Source organism: Varanus komodoensis, unplaced genomic scaffold, assembly GCF_004798865.1.
Source record: "Varanus komodoensis strain SLA01 unplaced genomic scaffold, ASM479886v1 scaffold103, whole genome shotgun sequence".
In the NCBI taxonomy this organism is placed as follows: Eukaryota; Metazoa; Chordata; class Lepidosauria; order Squamata; family Varanidae; genus Varanus; species Varanus komodoensis.
Genome location: NW_025335283.1, coordinates 154,336 through 181,264, shown reverse-complemented (window position 1 = coordinate 181,264; position 26,929 = coordinate 154,336). Strand labels below are relative to the sequence as shown.

General features: G+C 53.1%; 1 protein-coding gene across 17 annotated transcripts in view; it reads right to left on the bottom strand.

Moving 5' to 3' along the window:
* The window catches only part of MACF1 (microtubule actin crosslinking factor 1), a 291,688-nt gene that overhangs the window by 195,133 nt on the left and 69,626 nt on the right, over nt 1–26,929 (bottom strand). For 7 of the 17 annotated variants that reach the window (XM_044419419.1, XM_044419422.1, XM_044419425.1 and 4 more), the window contains exons 1-5: nt 21,941–22,151; nt 11,460–11,521; nt 10,950–11,039; nt 8,721–8,825; nt 2,688–2,765 (exon numbers count right to left, since the gene is read on the bottom strand). In XM_044419419.1, the coding sequence (XP_044275354.1) occupies nt 2,688–2,765; nt 8,721–8,825; nt 10,950–11,039; nt 11,460–11,521; nt 21,941–22,046 (441 nt within the window). In that variant the 5' untranslated portion in view covers nt 22,047–22,151. Of the gene's footprint in view, nt 1–2,687; nt 2,766–8,720; nt 8,826–10,949; nt 11,040–11,459; nt 11,522–14,810; nt 15,943–21,940; nt 22,157–26,929 lie in introns of those variants that run through there. The other 10 variants (XM_044419435.1, XM_044419436.1, XM_044419433.1 and 7 more) reach the window with 9 other exon arrangements.

The following is a 26,929-nucleotide window of genomic DNA, read 5'->3' as shown; positions in this document are numbered from 1 at the left end:
ATTTAAGCAACATTTTAAATGTTAATACCACTGAATTTTATCTGGCCGGGGCGGCTTACAACAATAAATAAAACCAATAAGTTAAAATATACATATAGATAATCATTATAATTTAAAACACACAATATAAAATAAGCCGCCCTGGCCAGATAAAATTCAGTGGTATTAACATTTAAAATGTTGCTTAAATAAAAAGGTCTTCGCCTGGCGCCAAAAAACAAATGACGGTGCCAGGCGGACCTCTCTGGGGAGCGCATTCCATAACTTAGGTGCCACCACTGAGAAAGCCCTCCTCCGAGTAGCCACCCTCCTAATTTCTCTCACGGGGGGCTCCTGGAGAAGGGCCTCTCCCGCCAATCTCAGGGGGTGACTGGGCATATACATGTTACTGGCTGCTTTGCTCCTTCTCCTGCTCCCTTTGAACGGAGTGTGCAAGACGTGCATTCACGTTGCTTTGAACACACAGCCGGCATCCCTGGGATGCTGCTCTCCAGCGCGCCTGCCCACCTGTCTGCAGGCCGGCCGCAGCTCTGCTTGGAGTGTTGGACGCCCTTCCCGCGGAGGCAGGAGCGGCTGTGCAGTGGCAGTACTGTTCTTGCCAGCATTTGGCCTGGGATGTGCAGCAGAGTCCCTGTTCGTTCCTGCAGGTGTGGGGCCTGAAGGTACCCCCTTTAGCCACTCCTGAGAGAGGCAGCACACCACAAAGAGTTTACCCCAGTCATTTGTCAGACATTCCCGCCCCACACTGGCACGCTGCCTCGGACATCTTTATTTTGCAAATGCGTGTGGAGACCCCTCTGTCGGGCCCATTGTGGATTCTGTGAGGGGAGGGCACCACAGAAGCCTAGTGGGGAGCTTTCCTACTGCTACACCTGGAGGGGGTCCTTCCAGAACAGGAAGACCCCAAGGGAACTGCCTCCCCTCTGCACACTGAATGCTGCTGCAGGCACTGGGCCACCCCTCCAAGGCTGTGGACTCGGATTCCGATTCAGAAGTGCAAGCGGAAGAAGAGGCAAAGCGGGAATTCACAGCTGCGGTGCCAAAGCCATGACCTCAGCAGTAAGGCTGACGGTCACTGAGAACTGCGAAAGACATTCGGAGGCAGAGCACCCGGAGGAGGCGCCCCGACTGTGGAATGCGCTCCCCAGAGAGGTCCGCCTGGCGCTGTCATTATATGTTTTTCAGGGCCAGGCTAAGACCTTTTTGTTTAAACAATATTTTAACAACTTTTAATATTGAATTTTAATATTGTATTTGCAGCCAGAGTGGGTCGTCAATTTATTTATGCTGTTAGCCGTCCAGAGACGCTGGTAATTGGACGGCATACAAATTTCATAAATAAATAAACAAACTTTTGTGCTTGTGGGGCAGCTTTAAGCAGCTGGCCAGGCCCCCAAAATTCTAGGGGCAGCATGTAGATGGAGAGCGCTGCTCTGAGGCTCCACTCCAGGATGAGGGTGTCCATGGCCACTCTGCACACAACAAGCCTCAGCGTGCCTGAGAGAACCACTTCCCTGGCCGGAGGCAGGAGGGCTTCCTGGAGCGCCTCTGGCAGAGGAACACGCTCCCGCGTGCCTCCCAGCGAGAGCCAGTTGCAACCACGCCGTGAGGGGTATCATTCTATTGCCAGTACGTCCCGGGCCGGGCCGGGCACCAGCCTGCGTCTGAGCCAGCGAGCTCCGGGGAGTCGTGGGCAATAATCTTCACCTTGTCCTCGCCTTAATTCTCAAAGGCGGGTGCTGGGTCGAACGAGCTAAAAAGACATCCCTGCCCCAGGGAAGCAGCAGTAAAGGCCCAATCGGGCCTTCTGGAGGTCCCCAGAAAGCCAGACCGCAGCCCCTGTGCCCGGGCCACCAGTGCTCGGGGCATTCTCGACTTTTGCACCTCCTTGGTGCCTCTCATGAGGTCTGGCTGCTTGCAGCAAGAGCGCCAGGCTGAAATATGCTGGCCTGCTGCCCGCCCCTTTCAACTTTGGCGCTGCCCACCCGGGAGCACAGCATCCAGCAGAAACCCCCAAGGAGAATGCAGAGCTCGGCCTGGGAGGGGTTCTGCCTCCCGACCCTAAGCAGACCCACCTGAAGTCGGCTCACAGGTACTATGTGGGTGCGCTGGTGAAGGGCTGCCCAAGGGCGAGTGGTGAGTAGGAAGAGCCGGGCCCCAGGCTGGCTCCAGAGCGGGATGGGAGGCTTCGGGGAGTCCGGGAGCTGCTCTCACCCCCAGCCTCACCCCCCTCCTGCTGCGCCACCAGCATTCAAGGGCAAATTCAGCTTTTTTCCCTCATTTTTTGAAGCTGGGCTTGGGAGTGCAAATTTTGGCGGCACAGCGGGGGTATCATGGGCCATACCAGAGGTTGCCCACCCTGCTCTGGAGCAATGGGGCAGGTGCTGGTCCAAGCCAGCAAAGCCTGCATTCTGGGCAGCTGCCACCCCTCTCCCTTTCCACAGAGGATCTCTCTGGGTGCCCTCCCTACCCACTCCCTCCAAGGGAAGGATGCTTTGCCCAGGGGCCCCCAGTTTCCAAAAGTGAGTTTTCAGGGCTTAACCAAGCACTCCATCCAGGTAAGGAACAGGCAGCAGCCACTCAATGGCCACCAGAGGGATCAAAATGGCCGTACGAAATGCAGCCAGCTGAGAAAACTCCCTGCACAGGGCGGGGAAGGGATGACCGAAGCCCCTCAGCATTCTTACCCGTCGCTGTTTCAGGAAGTCGAGGGCGATCTGCACATTCTGTAGTCGGTGGAACCGCATCCGGCCCTTCTCCCGTGGCTAGAAAACACAAGGCAGCCCATCAGTCCCCTCATGCATCAACTCCTCTTTGGCTGGGCTTCTCCTCCATTACGCCAAGAAAACATGAGCTGACGTGTGTGTGTGTGTGTGTGTGTGTGTGTGTGTGTGTACGTGCGCACGCGTCTGTGTAAGATCTGGACCCCTTCAAGGGTCAAGCCGCCCCCTTGCGTTCTGCCACGTGTGGCTGCACATCGTCAACAAACAAAGTGAAGCCCCCTAAACAGTCTCCGCTTCAAGCAGAAAGCCCCCGCCCCAGTTCCTTCCAGCATGCTAACAAGGGCAGTGCTCCAGGCTGCTGACCGCTGAACCCAGCCCCGGGCAGAGCTCCAGGCTGTCCAACAGGAAAGGCAGGGGCCAGAGGCAAGAGGCAGAAGCCAACCAGGCGGGGGGTCCACAGAGAACAGCGGCCTCCCCGTTGCCCATTAGGGCCCCGAAAACACCCCCTCCACACCCAGCTCCCCAGACGTCAAGAACAGGTAAAGGCAGCCCAGGAACTGGGTAAGGGGTTGCGGTCTGCTGAGCGGGAAGGGCCTGCTCCGGTGTGCAACACTAGGCCACATCCGGCTTTGGACAGAGCTGCCCACCGAGGCAAGCCGGACCACCCGCAGCAGCTGGCCTGTGGCTCCGAGGCACGGGGAACGACAGTGTGGGGCTTCTGCCATGAAGGGGCCCAGGCGTGTGTGCTCCCCGGCTGGAGGTCCAAGCAGGGTGAAACGGCAGGGAGCCGCCTCACCTCTGTGCCACCAGAGGGGCCGATCCAGGCCAGGCCAGGCCAGGCCAGGCCAGGCCAGGCCAGGGGGCTGAGCAAGAGGCTGTGGGGCTGCTGACCTAAAAAGCTTTCCCCTCACAGCTCCCTTGTCGGGAGCCAGCCTTCCCCCGTTGCACATCCAAGGTCACAGGCCGTTCCCTTTACAAAAGCTCTTTGTTCTCTAAGGTACACCCAGCAAGCACAGTCTGCACAGAAGATGTCTCTGACCATGCACAGAGCAGTTTGTGGAAGCCAATCTCACCATGACTTCTGAGAACCCTCTTTCTGAGTTCCCCCAGGCTCCTCACTCTGGAAGGGCCCCTCTGGAGGCAGCCAGTTGCTTCTCTGAGCGCCACCCCTCTAGCTGGCTGGCCCGTCTTTCCCGGTGCCGCATCATGGGGCCAGGAGTCACACCGGGCTTGGCTGGATCCTGGAGCAATTCTCCCACACACCCTCCCTGCAGCTGTAGATTCGGACTATTTTCAGGATCCCCTGAACACCCAGGAGGGCGGCCCTGAGATGAGCTCCCCCGCTTCTCGCATGTCGACAATGTCTGATGATGCCAGTTCCCAGGGCTCCTTCCCCTCTGGCGAGTCTGAATCTGCCTGACCCCTTCCATTCCCAACATCTCCTGACGAAAATTGCCTCCTACCTCAGATTGCCCAGTTTGGGAAAACACGCAGGCCTGCAGGCTGCACCCTAACAGGGCAAGCGCCATCTCTGGGCAAGGAACTTTCAGCTCGCTTCCTGCACCCCACCCCACAAGGCGCTTCCAGGTGCCGATGCATGGAGCTATCAGGCTACCTCATTTGTGGCATTTTACAGAGGCCCTGCTGCCACCTCTGACTCTGAACCCGCCTGCGCTTTCCCACTCTTTCCGTCTTTTTTTCCTTACCACAGAAAATCTGCCAAGGAAAGGCAAAGGAGGTGGACAAGAGCTTTCGACTGGCAAGACAGGACCCCTTTGTCCAGAAGGGGCAAAGCACTGTGTACCTACTCCATCTTTTCCTCCTAGATGGATTTTTCCAAAGAAGAAAAGGAATGTGAGAAGCAGTGGGAAAGCACAGGACACTTCCAAACTGCCGGCGCCACTGCCTGGGCCTCTCATGCCCATATCCCACGGAAGTCTACGAATGAACCAGGGCAGCAGCACAGCAAGGGCCTTGTCTGGAAGCACCCCAGCACTTCATCCCTGACCCAGGCGTTCCTGCTCCTGCAGCTTCCATCCACCAGCAGTTAGAGAGACAGGCTAGCCACTGATGGATCGCCATCTCCCATATCAAGGAACCCATCAGACAGGAGTGGGCAACTGGCGACCCTTCAGAGGTCTTGGCCTACAAGTCGCATTAGCCCTGGCAGCACAGCCAATGGTTCCCCACTCCTGCCTAAAGCAAACTAAACAGCCTTTGCAGCAGGACAGAAGAATGAAAAAGCAGGATGGAGCAGCTGGGTGGCGAGCAGAGAGGCTGCAGAAAGAGGGGCCTGTGCTGTTTTCTGTGCACTGAATGGGGGAAAGGCCCCGTAGCTTTATGGGCCAGGATCACAGCAGGGCTGGAAGGGGCCTATCGTGCCACTGAGTCCAACCCCTGCTCAGCGCAGGACTCCAAGTTGAAGCATCCATGATGGAGGGCGCTCACCACCTCCCCAGGTCATGGGTCTCATTACTGCACTGCTCCGACAGTCAGGAAGTTCCTCCTGATGTCTAGCCGGAATCTGGCTTCCTGTAACCTGAGCGCACCATTCCATGTCCTGGTATTCTGGGATGGTTGGTCCTGGTATTTGAGAAGTGCTATCCTATCTCCCCTCAGTCTTTTCTTCTCAGGGCTAGCCCTCCAAAATTTAGCCACTGCATTGTGTGATCCAAGAGGAAAGTCCCCAGAACTCCTTGTAATACTGCAGAGGATGCTGGGATCTCGGCTGCTATTGTGCTTTCTAAACACACGGCCACCAAATGTGGATCGTTTGTGCTGCTGAACCCCAACCATGCAGGTACGCTTCAAGCAACCCTGCAAGGGCATTTCCTGCACTGTGAGGCTCCTGCAGCAGTGGAGGAGCGAGCAATCTTAAAAGCCAAGTGAGGCAGAGAAGAAGACAAAAGGAAAAGTTACACATGAAATGACAGACAACTAGCGAACAACGCAAGGCGTCTAACCTCAGATGGAGCAGACCACGGGCAACACGGCAACTTCAGCTAGAGCGACCGTTTTAGTTCCGCATTAAGCTAACCACAAAAGGCCCTCAGCAATCTGGACGCATCAGAATCCCGCCTGAACACCCATTCACAGAATAAGGAAGATGCTCCCCTTTGAAGACACTCTGCCCGGCTAGAGAAGAGCAGGGTCCACCCCGACACGCCCCACCATGTCGACCAAGGTCAAGCAGAGATCTGGGGACCAGGACGCACATGGCGAGGACCACTCCTGCGCAGAAGCAAGTTACGAGGATAACCCGGCTTGAAAACAGGAGAGCTGACCACCTGCGGAGGCGGGTTTTGCTTTAGTCTTGTGGCAATGAGGATGCAGGTGCAAGGCACCTTCCGGGAAGGGTGAGCTGCCTTCCTACAGAGAACCAGGACTGTTTTATTTGACTTCAGACACTTTCATATTCATCAGACAAGGTAATTTTCTACACGTGAGGTGGTGAAAAAGAGACATGCAACGCAAGCGGCTGCTCATGCACAACCAACACCCCAAGGTTACACGTGTGGGAGAAGTGCGGCGCATCTGCGGTCGGTAAGGCAGGTCCCCATGCACTCACACTGTGTGGGTTAGTTTACTCACACTTCCAGTCACAAGCACCGGAAAACACACACTGATAATCCAGTGAATAGTCACTATCCCAGAGGAATCCATCCCACACCACTGAGAGAAGGAAAAAAGAGGGAAATCTGCCCTTTGTCAAATGAAAAATCTGTACGGTAGATTGCATGTATTGTGGTTGTGTGCTAAACTATCATGCGCCCTAAAATGCTGGCTAACAAAAAGAGGGGAAAAAATGAAAAAGTCAAGTATGTTTTGAAATTGCACCTGTGAAAGGGACCTCGGGGTGCTGGTCGCCTGTAGGCTAAACATGAGCCAGCCGTGTGATGCGGTGGTCAAGAGGGCGAACGCCACCCTCGGTTGCAGAGCCAGAAGCGTGGCTTCTAGATCGAGAGAGGTATTGCTACCACTCTATACGACTCTGGTGCGCCCGCAACTGGAGTATTGTGCTCAGTTTTGGGCAAGAGGGACATAGTGAGTTGGAATCGGTGCAGCAAAGGGCCACAAGGCTGGTGGCTGGTTTGCAGGGTAAGCCATATGAGGCGAGGCTGAGGGAACTGGGTCTTTTCAGCCTTGAGAGGAGGAGACTCAGAGGGGACCTGTTGGCAACATATAGGTATGTGAGGGGGTGAAACATGGAGGTGGGTAGAGACCTGTTCTGTCCTGTATAAAGACTTCCAAGAATGGCTGAAGTGACTGCCTCGCTTGGAAGGGGACGCCTAGCTCACGGCAGCCTAAATGAAACCACTGGGAGAGGTCATCTAGGGTTTTGGGCTGAGGAGTCATCAATATGCTGAAGACAGCCAGCTCTACCTCCCTTTTACATCTAATCCAGGTGAGGCAGTTGCTGTCCTTAACCAGTGTCTAGCTGGAGTGATGGGCTGGATGAGGGCCATGAAACTGAGATTTAATCCAGACAAGGTGGCGGTCCTATTGGTGGGTGGATCAACTCTCCACGTAAATGATCCTTGCCCTGTTCTGGAAGGGGTTGCATCCCCCCCCCCCCCCGCCTGCAAGGGACAGGGTGCGTAGGCCGGGAGTGTTTCTTGACCCAGAGTTATCCTTGGAGTTCCAGGTGGCTTCTATGGTGAGGAGCACTTTCCTTCAGCTTCAGCTGATCCATCAACTACACCTTTACTTGGATGAGCAGGGCCTTGCAACAGTGACCCATGCTCTGGTAACCTCATGCTTGTAATGCGCCCTATGTGGGGCTGCCCTTGAAAACAGTCCAGACACTTAAACTGGTTCAGAATAGAGCAGCCAGGTTGCTAACAAGGACCGGCAGGTATGAACATATAATGCCGGTCCTCTATCAGTTACACTGGCTGCCAACAGAAGTCCAGGCCCAATGTAAGGTGCTAGTGATGACATAAAAAGCCCTAAATGGCTTAGGAGCTGGATATTTGAAGAAGCACCTCTTTCCATATGTGCCTGCCTAAGATCTGGAGCGGATGTCTTTCTCCGGGAGCCCTCTTTGCAGGAGATCCGAAGAGAGGCTGTGCAGAGAAGGGCCCTCTCTGTGCTGGCGCTCCACCTATGGAATGGGCTCCCCAGAGAGGTGTACCTGGCACTGACACTTTTTTCATTTCGGTGCCAGGCTAAAACCTTTTTATTTTATAAACATAGAAACAGAACGAGACAGAAGGGACCTCCCGGGCCATCTAGTCAGACCTCCGGCACCAGCCAGCTCCACTCATGACATGCCCACCATGTGCATGTCCAGCCTATCCTTGAACTCCCTCACCGATGGGGCCTCAGCCACGTCCCGTGGAAGCCCATTCCACACCCCAGGGGTCCTGACTGTCAGGAAGTGCTTCCTGGCATTCAAATTGAACCTTGGTTCCCTGAGCTTTGCTCCGTTGGAGCGCTTCCTGCCTTCCTCTGCAGAGGAGAACAGGCCTCTACCCACCTCCGTGTGACATCCCCTCACGTACCTGTATGTCACCAACAGATCCCCTCAGAGTCCCCTCTTCTCCAGGCTGAAGAGACCCAGTTCCATTTTCCCAGCATTTTAAAAGTTAGTATTGTTTTAATGTTGATTTTATATATCATTGTGATGCTGTCTTATTTATCTATGTTATCACTGCCCTGGGACACTGTAAAGGGCAGGATACAAAAATTTTAAATAAATAAAATATATAAATATGCTTAGAAGTAAATTCTATAGAGCTTACTCCCATGTAAGTGGGCATAGGATTGCAGCTGAAGTCAGTGGTAGGCATGTCATGAGTGGAGCCGGCTGGACTAGATGGCCCAGGGAACCCCTTCTGACTCACTCTGTTTCTATGCTTCTAATGCTCAAGATAATCATCTGCTCCTCAAAAGTGATCCCAGCTAGCTCCTGCTGAAAACTCAGGTTTGCCTGGATTATCCTAGCGTGTCCCAGTGCCCGCTGGTTCCATTGTTTCAATGTGGGCATCAACCTACTGCGTCACCATCCTCTGCCGCCTCCTCGCATTCCTCGCTGCTCGAGCGACACCAGGATGGTCGCCTCACCAGCCGAAAGCTCTTCTGCCCTGAGAATTCCTTTTGCTAGCAACCAAGACAGACAGACAGACAACACCAAATGGGAAAAAATGGCACGCACCCAAAAAGAAAGGAAAATGCAGCACGCACAAGATGCATGGGAGGCGCTGGGTTGTGGGAGGACGCGCACAAACGTTGTTCTTTGCCCTTCCACTTCCATTAAAACAACCGGGGCAGTGGCGGCCACCCTGGATTTTCCCCCGCAAAGATTCCCAGGGTGGCCGTGGCGCTGGAATGGACCCAACACCAAGACAGAGTCTTGCCTCACAAGACAGAATCCTGAGAGAGACCTAAAAGTAATGAAACTCTTGGGTCCCGAGAACTAAACAGTCCATGAAACAGCATTGAGACCACACATTTTAGCCCACGGCTCAGAGGCTGAACATGTGCTTTGCCCACAGAAGGTCCAGGCGCGGCCCCTGGCAGCGCCCAACTTCAGAAGGCAGATGAAGAACAAAGCAGAACTCTCTGCCCAAGATTTGGCGAGAAGCCGCTCGTCGGACTCCACGGGGCTGGGCTTAACGGACAAACGGTTCGATCTGACATGCCTCTTATGCAGCATTAGCTGACTTTTAAGTGGAATTCTTGCTGCCTAGAAAGTGGGCTGAAGTCTCCTCCAGGAAGTGGGGCATGGTGCTCCCGGGATGCTGCCTCACACCGAGCGGCTGTCCGACCGCAGCAGGGCTGGTTCTCTCGCCACGAATGGGCATCATCATCATCGCCGGCCAGCCGGCCGGCCGGCCAAGCCCACCCCTTGGCCACCCCATGAATTCCTGCTCTCCGCGCTCTCTGCCTCACACTGCCCCCGTCAAGACCGCCATGTCCTTTATGGTGCCCAGCCAACGGGTGCTGGGGCGGCCCCCTCTCCTTTTTCCACCGATCGCTCCCAGCACGATGGACTTTTCAAGGGAGGCAGCTCCCACGCCATGCCCAAAGTATGACCGTCTTTGTCTGGCGATCTTGGCTGGGCAAGCCAAGCAGCAAATGAGAGGTGCAGATTGAGACCTACCCAGTGGGGTGACCCTTTCCCTCCCTTCGGCAATTAATGTGCAGCTTTGGTAGGCCCTCATTTCTACAGGCCGGTCAAAACTGACGAGCAAAGCCAAGCCACGGCTGCCAAAGCCGCCTGGCCATGCGTTCCACAGAAACACTTGCCACAAGAGGGTGCTTCTAACCCTAATGTATGCTCAAATTCCCAAGGGCTGGCTACTGTTGAGCTCATCTCCCCTGCATTGTGGGGTGGGGGGAGAGAGTGCGAGGTAACAGGCTGCAGGCAGAACCTGTGAGGCCACGTGCAAATGGGGACGGATGGCTCCGTGGTGCCGGGCAAGCAGCCCACGACCTAAAAGCACAGACGAGGCACGCACCGCCTACCGACTGGGAAAGAAGGCGTTGTGTGCTGGGCCCTCTCGGGTAACGTGGCGCGATGCCTCCTCTGCAGGCCTGCAGGGTTTCATGCCGTCGTCAGAGCTGGGCGTGAGGCCTGGGTGGACACCAGAGCGGGTGCAGGGAAGGACAGAGGCAGCCCTCTCACTGAGAGCTACAGCTCCACGGCATGAGCGCAGGGGAGCAGGGGCTCCTTCCTGCTTGGGCCACTGAGCCAGCATGCTCTGGACGTTTCTCTACGCCTCTGGGGCACAAGAACAGCCCGCTGCCCACTGGGCTTCCCTGCTGCGCCGGCTGGCTCCCCGCAGTGTGCCTGGCACTGTTCAACCCTCCCAAGTCAGGACCTCCCCGCAGCTTTGATCCCGGAGCATACAGGGCAGCGTCTCTGGGGGACTCCCAAGCCTCAGCCAGGCATGCTCATGCAGGACACATGTGGGACCAACATTTCCAGTTCCTGGAGTTATCTGGGCAGCTGACAAGATGGTTGGAATTCCACTTAAAGTGGGGGTGGGCAACCAGTGACCCACCAAATCAAATCTTTTGACATGCAGCTATCATGATCCTTCCCCACTCGCTTCTTTGACTTAAAGAAAAGCATGAACACAGTTGCTACAAAAACACGCTGGTGTGACAAGATAAACTTATGTGTGCAATGAAACGAAGACTATCTTCCTGGACAGGACTTTGGATGAAGAGCAGCAAGAAAATGGATTCAATTCCTGAGGGAGGCTCTTGAAAACTCACCAGTTTGACACCTGAAAGGACCTCCAAGAGGGATATCAGGTTGTGACCATCTCGCAGGTCCTCGTAGAGGTCATTGATGTGCTTGCGCACCTGTGGATCAAAGCAAAGGAAGAAACTGTTCAGGCGCCTTGAGGTCTTCTCTGATGGTTCCAGGCACCACAACAGTCCAGCCAAGTGAGAGTGCATGTGGGGGACTGGAAAGACCTCAAGATCCCATGCACAGGCAGTGGAGGATTGGGGACAACCCCGTCCCCTGACACCAGAAACTCAAACACAGCCCCACAAGCAGTTCTGTTCCGCTTGGAAGCCTTTTTCTGCAGCAGGAAGGGTAACTTTATTCAAAAGTAGTGCATGCCACAATCGTAAACATGCTGGTCCCCAACATAAGAATGTATACATCCCAGAAGCCACGCAGCCTTCAAAGCAGGAATATTATACCATTGGGCAAAACAAAACAGAGAGAGAGAGCACAGCCCTAGCAAGCTAAAAGTAAAAGGGAATGGTGCTTACTTTCATTAGGTGCTTATTCACCCATTTGGTGAACGTCTTCTTCTGGACACGATCCCGTTCATCTGGTAAAAGAACACACAAAGGAAGACCTGGGTTAGCATTTCCAAAACAAAGGGGGCCTTCTTGAACTTTCCTGCTACCATTTGCAGTTGAACCATCACAAGGCTATTTAGGCCTGAGGTGCAGCCCTACACTTACCATTAGGACACTGCATTTGTATCCCACTTTTCCCTCTTGTTCGGAGCCCAAGCTCACAGGGCTTCCCTCCTCTCCATTCGATCCTCACAACAACCCTGTGAGGTAGGCTAAGCTGAGGGAGAACGACTGGCCCAAAGTCAGTCAGTGAGCTTCACAGCCAAGGGGGCCCTAGAGCCCAGATCCCCGGGGTCCCCAGTCCAGCACTCACAGGGAAAGACGCTGGGGAAGCTGGTGGCTCCTAAGCCAATGGGCTCCTTATCTATTCCAGCTTTCATGCTGAGCTTTAAAGGAGCAGTGGATGGAGTGAGCCAGCAGCCTTCCCTGGAGACATCCTTCCATGCGCAAATGCACCTTTTGAAATCTCTCCTACATGGACAGGTGTTATAAGGTACCTAAAACCACTGCACCAGCCTTTGGCAGGAAGCAGCCCTAAACCAGTGCAGGCTATTCTTTCACTGTATTTGGGTTCATTGGATTTTGGGGATTCAACATTCACTTTAAGCCTTTGGGGGCACCTGAAGAGTTTGATGTTTCTCTCTCCCCCCTGCGCACGTGTGTGTCTGTGTGTGTGTGCGCGCGCGCGCTAGCCAAACGGAAAGGACATGAGGGGCTCTGATCCCAGCAGAGTTTTACCTGAATAAGCTGCCCACCAATTCTGTGCCGCAGACAGATCCCCCCCACCCCAACAAAACACGGGCTGCTCCCGGACACAAGTCATCCTTCGCATTATGCCATGGGTTCTTCCTTCTTGTCGGTGCCTTCACCTGAGGAACTGCAGCAGAGGACGGACATTTGGCTTATGGTTTCAATCCCACCAGTGGGGAGAGGAGGGCAGGATGTGCCCCAGCCACCTATGAATGTGTCCCACCCACTTCAGCTTCTCTCTCTTCATTGTCTCCACTCCCCCCTCAATGCACACACCTGTTGCAGGCACCTGTTGAAGGTACTTTGCACACCTGTGCCCACTCCTCTTTCAACAAACTAAATGGAAACTCCAGGCTTTCAAAGCACTCCAATCTGCCATTCCGAGTCATGAAATTCCCCCCCCCCCCCCGGGTGCTTTCCAGAGCCTGTGGCCAAGGGGGCAAGAGCAGGAGTCATGCCGTGCCGTGCCACATCTTGGACAGCATCTGCGCCTTCTACCGGGGACGGCACGCCCACTGGGAGAAATGGGGTCCAGCACGGCACAGGGAACCAGATGCCTCCTCTTCATTCTCAGAAAGCAAGTGTGCTGCCACTTAATCCTAAGGCAAAGGATAGCACGGAATAAGCCTCTGTGCGGTTTCAGCATGAGAAAGGGAACAAGAAGCTCCATGGCGCTAAAGGGTGGAAGCCAAATATCTCCGGGATTTTGCTGGATTCAGCAGAGTCTTTGCAGCCAGGTGGCGGCACCATGGTGCCTGCACGGTGTTCTTCCTACTCTCAAGCAAAAGGACGAGATGCCAGTCCTGCTCTGCCCCCAAGTTGCCCCCAGGGAGCTCTGCCCCCTTGGTCTCTGAGCTGTGGGAGCTCATGTGAGTACAGGCAGAGCCAAGTCTAGGAGACGCCCTCCACTGCCCTTCAATCACTCCCTAATTATGGGGCACTCTGATCTAGGCTGAAATCCGCATTCTGTAGTCACATGTGATTCAGCTGCTGACAAGCTCTGTCTGGTGAGTTCCTTAGGACGTACTTACGGTTTCTCAACACTGTGTGACAGAACACAGTACCGAATCCTGCTGACAACCTTCAGCCTTGGCTGGAGAAGCACTTAGCACCGCCATCAGTGGCAACCGTCTTGCTCTTTCAAAGCAAGCTAAGCATTAAGCATTTGGCTCAGCATTTTAGCAATCCTCCCCACCCCCAGGACTTTTCCCACTTGCCTCAGTATTTCAAGAAAGGTGCTTGACCCATTCTCCTTAAAACTTCTCATGCTTTTTCCCGGAGACCTGCCCTGAGCAGGGGGCTGGACCCAACTCTGCTATTCTTTGAGTACAGAATATACTCCTAGCCATTTGCAGTGCTGGATACCTAAATGCTTCTGCAAACAGGGAAAGTCTGCCCATCCCATCACCCACAGCAGACGCTGGAGAGAGGGCGTTTTGCTTTGGGATGCCAACTGGCCATTAAGGAGCGAGTTGACCTTCCAGAAGTTAAATACGCAAAGGGCAATGCTTCTGCCCAAGTCCCCGTGCTGTGGGAAGGGTGGCTGCCTTGGGGTGGAGCAGGAGCAGCGTTCCAAGCTCAGCTCAAGGCGCTTTGGCCACGGAATCTGCTTGCCAATGCACTGACTCAGGACACACCCCTCAGGCAGTTTCTCTGAACATGCCAAGCAGAAATGAAGCGGACTCTGCAACTTCCTGTTATTTGAACAGGCGCTGCATGGGTCACTTCAGCCCTAGCCACTCCCACTCTGCCTGCTTGACGGGGTCCAGCATCTATTGCCCATGACAGCTGCCTCACCTCTTGGCAGAGCTTTCCCTGCCCCGGACCAGTGGAGCTTCAAGATAGGTATATCATGACATGGACCACTTACTGACCAGAGTTCTTCGACATGGCACACTCTGGACATGTTGGACTACAACTCCCATCACCCCCAGCCAAATGCTGGCTGGGAGTGATGGGAACTGCCATCTGACACCTCTGGAAGGTGCTAATTGAAGAACCCTGGTCTAGAACACGCCGTCCACCGTGCTTCCGCGTTGCTCTACTCCTTCCTCCGCCTTTTGCCTTAGCGTGGAATATCCATAAAGGAGCCACGGGGGACCAGCTACGCCACGGGGCTCTCCCTCCGGCAGTGCTGGGCACACTCGGCCGGAAAGCAGCACCGGCTCAGCCACACTCACCAGAGACCTGCATCCAACACAGATGCTCTCCCAGAGCCTTGCCCTCTTCCACACCTCAAGGCCCACACTGCCTCTCGGGCAGCGTCCAAGGCTGCAGCCTGCATAGGGGTGAGCCAACGCACATCCCAGCCACAAGTCAGAAGAGGGTGAAAATAAAGAACCAGCCTGCAAGTCAAATAAGCCACACCTATAAGGAAGTTCAGTTTCGTGTTCCTTTCTTCCAAGGAACCATGGTTCAGATCAGGCCGATATCCTCTCCCCTCCTCCCTCCCCAGTCCGCCCAACTGAAGAAGGAGTTAAAAGGAGAAGTGGGCCAGGCTATACTAACCGACACAGCACATCTGGCACACCAGGTGGGCATTCAACTCTCTCTCCCCTCTGTAAAGGCGCCACATTGTCCCCTTGGATCCCGGTGCCAGCAGCAGCAAGTCCTCGGTGCTCAACCGCTCTCTTCCATCCTTCTGCCTCCAGAGAGATGCTACCTGCAACTTGGTCCTTCAGCCCCGTGCACTTGCGGGCAGCCCCTCTGCCGTGGCCCCTCCCACCACTTCCTGCCTTTCAATCCAAAGCGAGAGCACATGCGCATGCATTTCCTTTTAGAACATCCCTTCGGAAAGCCTCCGCAAACCAGAACACCCTCCTAGAAGGTTTCAAGAGGAAGATCCCCTTTACAAAAAGGCTCCAAAGACTTTTGTAGACCGGAAGCAACCGGAAGCCTCTGATCCAGGGCAAAGGAGAAGGTATCGTGCTCCTGGACAAGCGGGGCGGCAGTGTGCAAGAATATCAGAATGCAGGCACTCCATGCTGGTGACTCAGTTGCGCCAAGGAGACTGGCCAGTAACATCCGGCCTCGATTCAGAGTGCGGCATCTCAGCCGCTGCAGGCAGCCGCTATCCCCAGCTATCCCTTTGCACTCAGGAAAGAAGAAGCGGCCTTACAAATATGTGCAGCGGTATTGAAACAAGCCAGGGAGGCTGAGCTGCACTGCCTGAAGAAGAAGAGAGGAAGAGCGCCTGCGCTTCGGAGAGGAGCAACCCCAGCACGAGTCCGAGGCACTGTGGAACGGCTGACTGCTATTCAGGGATCGGCTACAGAAAGCACCTTTTCCAGTTTCCAGCTTTTTCCAAAGTTCCACTCAAGCCCAAGCTGCTATTTTCACCCAGTAAGCTGCATGTGGCAATTAGGAAGTCCACCCAACTCCTCTCCAAAAAACTGAGCGGTGGCGTGGGGCTGCCGGTGCCACTCTCGAGCCTAGTTTTCCAGCAGTGGTGTCAAGTACATGTCAAACAGAAACAACACCAAGGAAGAACAATGGGGCATTCTTTCCCTGTTGCGTTCATGCAGGGCCTGCAGCATCTTCACAACGTGTCCAATCAAAGACAAACCCCCGTCTTCTGGAGTGCAAATCTGCAAAGAAACTGGAAGGAGCTGTTCTGGGCAGGATGAGATCCTTGGGTGCCCACGGCAGAGATGGCAGAAGCTGTTCTATTGCTCTTCTCATCCTTTTCGTTTCCTCCTCCTAAAATGTCTCCTCCTCATTCCCTTTCTGCCGGGAAGAGCACCGTCCCCACGGCAGGCCGAACACGCGGCTTTCACACTGCAGAGACACCCTAGCAGTGACTGGGACTGGCCGGAAAAATCAGCTTCTGGTTTTCTTCACTACCACCCAGGAATAGGTCCAAGAGTTCTCCTTGAAAATCTTTAGAGTAGGAGGGGGAGAATTCTGGCGGATGCTCTTTTCTCCGCCTGGAGAGTCCTGCTTATCCTTGCATTCTAACGAGATTAGCTCTCCCCACACCCCGTGCGCACCGCCACTGTCCAATCAGCTAATATAAGTCTCTCCTGCCTTCTCACCAGCAACCTTAAGGCCCCACCAGCTTATCTCCAACTGGTAAATCTTTCTCCGGAGTCCTTCCAATAAGCAACCTGTTACAGCCACCTCCTCCGCTCCCGGCAGCCACAGAAGCCACTCCAAAGAGCTTTCTGTTATCCCTCCCTTGCCCGCTTTCCCCTCACCCGGCCAGAGATAACCAATCAACCGTCTGGCGTGAGAGGCAGCAGCAAAGCTGCTATTGTCGGTGACCTGGGCTGGCCCAGCAGCAGAAAGCAAGAGCAAAGAGAGCGGGATGATTCGGGCAGCAGGAAACTCCGCCAAACTCCGGGCAGCAAAATCATAAAAGAGTGCTCAACCACTCAAAACGGAGGTGACGAAGATACCCAGCAACACCCTTTGAAGTATCCCCCAAGCCCTCTTTGGACCAGCCGGCAGCCAGGCAATCCATGGGAGGGAGGGAGGGAGGGAGGGAGGGCCACCAGGAGCGGTGTTTTGGGGCTCTGGTCCCACTGGGTTCCAGGCTTCCAAGGGTTTCTAGAGTAAGGGAGCCAGTGGAAAACATACGCTTGGCAGAAGAAAGCTTGACACCACAGAAAGCGCTGCCTTATTCTGAGAAAGAAGCCTGGGCCGTCTGACTCAGGACGGGCTACACCAGCCTACCCACCAGATGGCTGGCAGCAGGTTGCTGGAGCTGCCACACAAAGCACTTGTGTGGGGAGGCCAGTGGGGACCGAGTGGCAGCGACTCCCCAGGCTGCAGGCCGGAATCCGCCAGACACCACCCAGAGGTCCGGGGCAGGACCTGCGACCTTCCAAGTGTCCGGTCGGCGCTCTACTGCAGAACCATGGCTCCTCCCCACGTACCCAAACATATACATAAATGTAAATATAAATAACTGCATGCTCTTACCCTAGGATTGCATCATCTGGAATTACGTAATTCTCTCCAGAGGTACTTTAATCAGCAACGTCTACTGCGGGGTGGAAGTGCACTCCACTTGAGCCGCCTTCTGTGCATGCACGTGGACTGACAGAGGCTTTGTTCGCACAGCCAAGATTCACATGCCCCCCTCCCCCCCCAAGAAGAATGCCTCGCTAGGTCAGAAAGGGTTTCCGCAGCATTGCAGCGCCCTCCCTCCCTGTGGATCGCCTTGGGCCACTAACAACTCACTGTCCGACCCTGGAAACTAGGAAGTTAAAGGCGTACAGACACACAAAGGTGCTTCCAGACAAGAGGCTTCAATTCCTAACACTTCAGAGACTTTGGGTGGTTAGACAGAATCCTCCTTCATGGCTTTTCTACTGTAAGAGAAAAGATGGACGAGGCACTGGGAAAACGCAAGACAGGTAGGAGTGGAAGACAGCGAGGACAATGTCTGAACCTTCCTGTAAGTTCTTCAAAAGAGGCAGGATTTTAATTTCTCATCTGCAGGCATACCCACCATCCCTGAATCAGGCCGGCCATGCAGATGGAGGTGGGGATTAATTCCACCGGAAAGGAATTTGGAGCATTTGGAGACGGCGTGAAAGTTCTATCTGTGGCACCCTGTTCCCTTGCAACATGTGTGAATGGCTTAAGATGGTAAAAGCCAGTCTGGATGCCCATAATCCCCAAAACTCAGAGGGTTACAGGAACGATGTGCAGAGCAGGAGGAGAGCAGAAGTGATCTCTGCCCTGCAAAATTCTCAAACGCTGATTTCACACCCAAGAGTTGGTGGGCAGAAGAACCAGCAGGGCTGGCATCAAGGCAATCCCTGGTCTCCTCTGCTCGGTGCCACCACCATGATTTGCACGTTCAAGCCTGCCCGACATGCACTCGTCTGCATTTGCACCCCACTGTGGCTTAAGCCATGCAGTTCATGTGTTTAATTTCCCCACTGAGGCTTAAGCTCAATGCTGAAGTCATAAACTCTACATCAACAAGAGTCAGAAGATGGAGTGTCGGAGTGTTGGGCCAAGCCCTGTCCAGTTTTGTGCATCTGTGACCCAGGAGTACTGGGAAGAGAACTAGGAATGGAATGACAGATTTCCCCCAAATCCAGCTCTTGCTTGGACTTGTCTCCAACCTTGGGCAGAACACACTGGTTCCTTTGTAGGCTGAGAATAAAACGTGAAGAGAACTGTAACAGTTTTAAAATTAGTAAAGTCAGAGACAAATTCTGACTCCACGTAGTGCACTAAGTTAAATTAAAATCAGTAAAAGCTGAATTTGAAGAATTAGCTCTCCTCAGAGAGGAGGACTCCCTACCCTGCCTTGCATCTTTTCCTTACTCCAAAAATCAGTTAAGGAAGGAAAGCTAGAATGGCTGCACAAGGCCTTTGCTTAGTAGCATTAGGGGTGCTTCTGCCTTTTAATCTTAATGTGGAAGTTCTCTTATTGAATCCACTGTGATTCTTTTATTGTCTAGCAAACATCTACTCAGAGGACACCACAAAACTTAAAAGCAAAGTTGCTCAGCGACTGATTTTTCTTCCTAATTGCCACAGCAGAATGCTTTGAGATGGAAGGTTCCTGGCACTACCAATCCGAAGGCCTCATGTAACTATTCCATCTTTTTCTTCCCAATGGATTTTCTGCTGTAAGGAAAATGAGAGAAGCAGCAGCAAAAAGGCACTGGACACATACGAATGGAGAGAGCCACCTGGACCTCATATGACGAGACAAAGCCTCCAGATGTGGAAAATGTGTGTCCAGCTTTATTCCTTGAGGAAGCCTAATGTGTTTCAGTTCTGGGTAATAGATGTGGACCATCTTCAGGGTTCAGTATTTCTAAAATTGCCTACAAAGATCTCTGGGGAACATGTCTCCAAAATGCATCCTGCATATCTGCTGAAATACTGGTCCCTAAAGAAGGTCTATATATAGCACACATGGCTGAAATGCATGGAGGGATACACGCAGTTTCAACAATCGGTTGAGAGGCCCGCCAATGCAAAAGTCCGACTGCCTGAAGACAGAAGGTGCACCTGTCAGACCCTGAGTGCTACGAAGGGCCCTAAAGCGCTTGCTCTACCTCAAGGGTCCTCCAACTTTGTGAGTAGTGGGCCACTTGAAAGGTGTGGTGACCGTTGTGGGCTGGTGAGGTGGGGTGCCTGGGAGTGAGGTGCCGTTGGGCATGTGCGAGGCGGCACCGGGCACGCGCGGCGGTGGCTGGCTCGCTCGCTCGGAGAGCTCCCAGCGAGTCCAAAACCATCTCCAAGAAAGCAAGCCACCACCTCCCCACCTGCGCTGCAAGGCAGGGCGAGCGCGTGCATACGGGAGGCCGGCAGCGGCGGCCTGCTCACTTGGAGACCATCTCCGAGGGAGCAAGCCACCACCTCCACGCCTGCGCAGCAAGTGCACGCGCGCAGGGAACAGTGGTGCGGGCCAGATGGAAGGCCATGACGGCCGGATCCGTCCCATGGGCCGTAGCTTGAGGACCCATGGTCTACCTGGTCCAGGACCAAGGTGGATAAAAATCAATGTTTTTAAAAAATAAAAATGAAAAATCAGATTTAATTTAAATTGGATGTTTTGATTTAAATTGCATGTTTTAATGAAATGCTTTTTGAGGAAAAAATATATATAGTTTTCTGTTTAAAATACATTATAGTCCAAAGGTTATCCATCATGAAATATGGATTAGTTTTTAATTATGTGGCATGGGCCTGTATATTCATGCATTTTTTTGGTAAATGGTTTCCATTAATCCATTCACAGGGCCATGCTCTTCCAGAGATATTTAAAGATTATGGTGGAATTTTTCATTCTAGAAGATGTTGTCACAGATGTTTGTTTTTACAAATCTCAAAACTGTGAATTTGTGTCTGTAGACATCACTGGCCTGACATCACTGGAACAGGTTGGGAGGGCCGGTGCGAGCAGTGAAGCCAAGTTGACCGAGGAGCACATGCAGCCCCTCCCCAGGCATGGCCGAAGAGCCCAGTTAAGACACCTGCGGCACGATCCTTGGCGAACCCGAGTCCTGCTGAAGAAAGGAACCTTGGCGGTGGGGAGGAAAATCCTTTTTACACTGTGACCGATGGAAGCTAAATTGCACCCCCTTGTCCAGGACAAGTTGGCCTCCGGGTGCCAGAAGCGTGGGACAAAGCTGTCTTCCTGTGTAGAAGATACTATCCCAGCTGCTTGGTTTGACAGTGCTCAAAACTCTGAATTTGTGTCTGCAGAGATCATGTGCCTCTTTTTCACAGCAAAAATGTTACAAAAAATACATGCAGAGTTGAGGAAAAAGACCTTCATCCTGTTGTTCCTTTGCAAATTTTTGTACACAGAATCCACCCCTCACCTCTTGAGGGCTGAGTTTCGGGAAATGCAATGAATAGAAGACGACCGCTGGGGGTGGAATAGATCTGCGCAAGAAGCTAAGTGCAAGGAGGGAGGGGCAGGCAGGAAGAATGAGAGCGAACCTGTTGAGCGAATGCTCCACTGATCTTCGGATCTTCTTGTGTGCAGCCTGAGGTTTATCATTCTGTTCTTTACCTGGAGGAGAAACCCTATAATGGCCTCCTGCCCTAAATGAGACCCAGTTTGGGACTACTTTGATGACGTTCCTCTATCTATGGGTAAGGCAGGCACGCGTGCAAATCTAGTCTTACTGAGTAGCGATTTAGATTGTGATTTAAATCAAACTGTCTAGGACACAGCTAATGGATGCCTCCAGGAAGATCAGATGTGATTGATAGATAGACAGATAGATAGACAGATAGATAGATTGATTGATTTGTGATATTTATATGCTGTCCTATTGCAAAAACCTCAGGATGACTTACAAAAATAAAATACAAATATCAATATAAATAAATTATAAAATGTCAACATAAAAATCAACATAAACAAATCGACCCACTCTGGCTGCAGTTAAAAATATAATATTAAAAAATACAATATTAAAGCTTATTAAAATATTGGTGAAATAAAAATGTCTTAAACTGGTGCTGAAAAACATATGACGACGGCGCCAGGCTGACCTCTCTGAGAAGCGCATTCCATAGATGGGGCGCCACCGAAGAGAAGGCCCTCCTCCATGTGCTCTGCCTCCTAATATCTTTCGCAGAGGGTTCCCGGAGGAGGGCTAGATGCCTCTAGGAAGATCAGAACCAAGGGATGAAGGCAACAGGCCTCCCAGAGAGACGCCCTCAGAAGATGCTATTTAGTGCCAGACTGCCTTGGAGCATGGAGGCTCCATTTAGCGATCCCAGTTAATAGCTGCAGATGACCCTACTTCCACATCCATTTCAGGGTGGTCTCGTTTTTTGTCAGATGTTTTGTTTTAAAAGATAGATGTTGTGGAAAGGGGTATGTAGCCCCCAACAAACATGTAACTGCTGGTAAGGGAATCCCCTGGGTGACAGCCCGGACCCCCTCCAACGCCTGCCGTGAGTGGAAGCACGCGCCGCAGCCGGGAAGTGCCGGGTCCTTTCCACCCTGCGGGCTCCGAGCGCAACCCTTGCCAGCAACAGCTGTGCTGCAACGCGGGGTCCCCCGAGTGCAGCCTGTTCCATCCCCACATGCACCTCGAGGGGCTCCTGGCTTCCTCCCAGCCGGCCCCAACTTTTGCTGTGAGCACAGTCTGGAGGAAGAGAACACGCTTCAAGCGAGGCTTTGGAACACGAAAGAGCAGTACCTTCCTGCCTCCTGGTCCTGGTCCAGTAAAAGATGCCAGCAACCCCGAGAACGTGGCCCAAGACAAAAACCGTGGGCAGCAGGAAAGCTCCATCCAGAAGCGGCATTTGCCTCCCAATTTCCGGTCCCTCCGAGCTGTTACCGCAGATCCCAAGTTTGGAATTCCTCTCTCTGGAGGCCACAAGAAGCCGGACGTGGAAAGGAGCGAGCGAGCGAGCGAGCGAGCGAGCAAGCGAGTGCTGCCCCGGAATATCACTGGGAGGGGGGGCGTCTCATCAGCAGACAGGAAGCAGGCGATGGGTCCAGTCCCCCCTCTGCTGGTGTCAGAAGCAACGGAATTTGGGAGAGGGAGCGAGGGTGAGCACATGAGTGTCCGAGTGACTCAGACATCTTTCCTTGGCACCCACCAACATGACGACAGGAACCGACTTCAGCCTGCAGCCCCACTCCGGGGAGGGGGCGGCACGCTCTTCCCTCGCCTTTCCATTCCTAAGCCTGCTGGAATGCCGCTGTCCATGCAGCCTCATTCCGAACAGGAGGAAGTGCCTGCGCAGCCCCCCCCCCCCCCCCCCCCCCAAGCCCGAGTCCGGCAGGACCTCCCCCCCTCCGATGGAGGAAAAATGCACATCTGGTTTGCAGAATCTCAAACGGGGGTGGGGGACCGCAGCCAGGGGCTGGCTTGACTCTGAGCGGCCCAGCAGGCAACCAGGCCCGACCCCAGGCATTCCCCACCACAAAGACGCACCTGGAGCCCCCTCGTTATTTTCCCAGAGAACCGCATGGGCACAATCTACTCCGATCGGGAAAACTTGGGCAGGGTGTTGATGATGGCTGGCGAGCTCTGTAGACGGGCTTAGCTATTTATATCCCATCCCACAGTTTATACTTTAATGTCCTAAATAGTTCAACTAAAATTCAACACACCTCTTTTACAAGAGAATATTACAAATCTGGGGATTAAAAAATGTACAAAGTCACCTCAAGTAAAATAAGTTACTGCATTAAGACCAAATGAAAGCAAGTAATGGGATAAACTAAAGGATGGGATTCTTTTAAAGTATAAAAGGTTGGGCAAATAAAAAGGCCCCGGCTTGGTGCCGGGAAAACAAACGGGTTGGCGGTAGGCAACCATCCTGGAGAGCCCGCTCCAATGGCAGGGTCCCACCACCAAGAAGGCCCTTCCCCAGCCACCTCCCCTAAGCAGCGCCCAGGGGAAGGACTTGGGGGAGGGGCCTGGGGTTTTGGCGCAGCCACACAGGGGCAGTTCCCACGGTGAGAGGTGTGTGCACACACATGCGCAGTGGGCACTGATGTGCAGCCGGGGCGGGGAGGGGGAACGTTGCACTTCCAAGGGTCCTTGTTGCCCTGCCCCCTCCCCACACACATGCACACACCACTTACCACCGCCAGTCTGCTTGTAAAATTCAAGCCCAGCATGCAGGGCCATAAAGCTAATATTGTCTGCAAGGGCAGAGGGGGAAACATGGCCGTTTTTGTTCACAGTGCCTGTGTCTGTGGTCACTGGGCAGGGCTTGCCCGGGCAGACAGTGTGCGATTGTTCTGGGATGCCTCCGCTTAGACACCCCCTGACACTGCGTGCTCCTTTTCTCAACAAGATCTTTCCACTCAGAGGCAAGAAAGGAAATTCAGAAAGTGCTGCATGAATGCCAAGAATTATATTATTAAAGCCATTATCCCTGTATTTTGCTATCCTGTGTTAGTGTAAGTCAACTGGTCAGATACATTTTTCTCCCATTAATTAGACCAAAACATGCTACTTTGAAAGGATTGTTGGGTTCTTTGCTTTCAGCTTTGGCTGTGCCAAGATACAAATTTCTTCCTAGGTCTCCAGGGACAACAACCAGAAGACAAGCAATTTTAGTTTATTTACTGCATTCATTACATTCCTATGTGGCCCAATAGCTGAAGTGCCAATCATCTCCGTACTAGGATAAACTGGATCTTGGCAGTAGATGATCTGAAATGGCACCTCCCCACAGCTTATGAGCACTCGCAAGACTGCCCATGATCTGCCACCATGTGGGTCAATTCATTTTTGCCTGGAGCCACAAAATACTCTCAGAACCACTGTCTATCATCTTTCAGAATTCACAGAAGGCAGGAGAAGTGCCAGATGACTGGAGAAGGGCTAATGTTGTCCCTGTCTACAAGAAAGGGGAAAAAATTATAAACTTGGGAACTTTAGACCAGTTTGTCTGACATCAATCCCTGGAAAAATTCTAGAGCAAATTATAAAACAAACAGTCTGCAAACATCTTGAAGACAGTGCAGTAATGTCATTGGATGGATTTCTCAAGAACAGGTCCTGCCAGACTAATCTAATTCATTTTCTATCTGGGTAACCCCTCATATGGACTGTGGAAATGCTGTGGACATAATCTGTCTAAACTTTAGCAGCACCTTTGACCAAGTGCCCCAAGACCTCCTGATTACCAAACTAGCAAAAAGGGGGCTAGACAGTACAACCACTAGGTGAAGCCACAGCTGCACAACTGGACTCGCTCATCAACGGCACCTTCTCAAACTGGGGAGAGGGGACACGTGGGGTGCCGCAGGGCTCCGTCCTGGGACTGGTACTCTTCAACATCTTTATTAATGATTTGGATGAGGAAGTACAAGGAAAGATTATTAAATTTGCAGATGACACAAAGCTGGGTGGAAAAACAAATACGCTGGAAGACAGAGATAAGTACAGGGTGATCTTGATGGGTTAGAACACTGGGCAGAGAGCAACAGAATGGAATTCAATAGGGTCAAATGCACCATCACAAGATGGGGAGCACTTGGCTCAACAAAACTGCAGATGAGAAGGATCGTGGGGTTGTTGTAGATTGCAAGCTAAATCTGAGCCAACAACATACTGCAGCCGCAAAAAGGGCAATTGTTATTCTGGGTGGCATTAACAGGAGCAGCATTTTCAAAAGATGTGAAGTACTAGTTCCGCTATATTCAGCATTAGCCAGACCTCACCTAGAGTCTGGTGTCCAGTTTTGGGCACCTAAGTTTTAAAAAGATGCAGAAAAGCTAGAAACGATATGAAGGAGTGCCACAAGGATGATTCTGGGACTGGAGGCAAAGCCATATAAGAAGAGATTGAGAGAACTGGCCATGTTCCGCCTCCAAAGGAGACAACTGAGGGGAGATAGGGTAACACTCCACAAGAACCTGAAAGGCTGTCACAGAGAGGAACGCCAAGACCTCAATCCTTCCAGCGCGCAGGACATGGAAAACCAGATTTAGACTAGACATCAGGAGGAATTTCCTGATTGTCAGAGCTGTATGAAAATGGAACCTCTTACCAGAAGAAGTTGTGAGCTCTCCCTAGCTGGAGGCATTCAAAAAGCATTTGGGCCATCATCTGAGTGGGACGCTGCAACTGAGCATCCTGCCAGAGCGGAGGGCTGGACCTGATGGCCTTCTGGCTCCTTCCAGCTCTACTAGCCTATGATTCTAGATTTGCTGCTCTGTTACATGGAAAAAGGCACAACTCGGGGACCCATATACCCCGCACAAGAGCCTGCTTCAGTCCCCGCCATCTGCTCTCTGGCAACAGGACTAGGACCGTGCTCTGCCCAGGACTTTAGAAAGCGGCTGTCACGGCTCTCCCGGCTGAACCAGTGGGCTGACTCCACAAAGGGCGGCAGCCCCACACGTGCCTCCCTCTGCCACAAAAGCCACTGCAACCAGAAAGGCAGGCTGCCTGTTGCTGCTGCCATTCTTCAAGGGATCATCAGCACCCATGAGCAGAGCTCTTTTGGAAGGATTCCAACACTGATCAATTATTTGGTGGGAGCCTGGCCCCTGGGCACACCCAGTGTGTGGGGAGGAGCTCCCACCAGGACCTCAGTTCGAATAGCAAGACTATCATCAGAAATACATCCCCATTCCCATGAGGGTAAGGGAGATACCTCCAAACCTGTGCCAAGATGTCACACTAACGGGGGTGCTGAGTGGGTAAGTGTGAATGCACAGATGACCACTCGAAGAATGACAGCTACAGGTGGGCAACCTGCCTTCCTTTGCTGTGCTGTCTGTGCCTCACACATATGGGCCACTGGTGAGGTTGCAGGAGGGAGATGTCGCCCAGCACAGAAGAGAAGGGAGGACAGCCATCCTGAAGGTGCAGCCCGCTGCAGCTCTAAGATCCCACCAATAACGGCAAAAACGGTCGAGAGGTTCGACCAGGCCGCGGCTCGACAGAGATCCGTAAGAGACACTCCGGCATACCCGGCTGTGGAGGTCGCTCTGGTAGCGTGTGCATGGATCCGGCCAGTGAGTCGGAGGCCGGAGAGATCATATGCTAGGTGGTTTGTGTGAGTTATGCGCTTAGCAAGTATCTGTGAGGAGAGGTGAGCCTTGAAATGTGCCACCATAGGCAATGAAAAGCCTTTGTGGCTTGTGACTTTGTCACCATTTGCTGAGCGGAAAGTCTTGCCTTTTGCATGGAGTCCATACGGTCATCAATTCTTTCATGGAACAGGTTGGCACCATCAAAGAGCATGTCTTCGATTCTGGTTTGTGCCTCCATGGAATGGCCAGTGGACAGAAGCCACACAGACACTTATGGCCCCTGCTGTGTTTCTGGCAACACCCCTGCTTGATTCCAAGAAGTGTGGATTCCGTGGAGTGCGAGGGGAAGGCTGTGTGCAGGTGTCCCGGTCATTTGGCACAGGAGGGTCAGGTATGGGATGGAGGAAAATACTGAGTCACCACCTCTTTGGGATCTCTGGATGGCTGGGAGAGGCAGTGGCAGCATGGGATCACTGTGAGTGGAGAACTAACTGATCAGAACCCACAGGGCTCCAGTGCGGCACCCCTTGCCTGGAGCTGAGGGAAGCCCAGCCTTCTCGGCAGAAATTGGCTTTGGAGTTACACCTGTGGGGCGACGTCGGCCATCAGGCTCTACGGTTGCAATTAGTCCTCGGGGTGGGACCTGTGCCCGCAGCTGCCATGTTCAACCGCAAGGTAC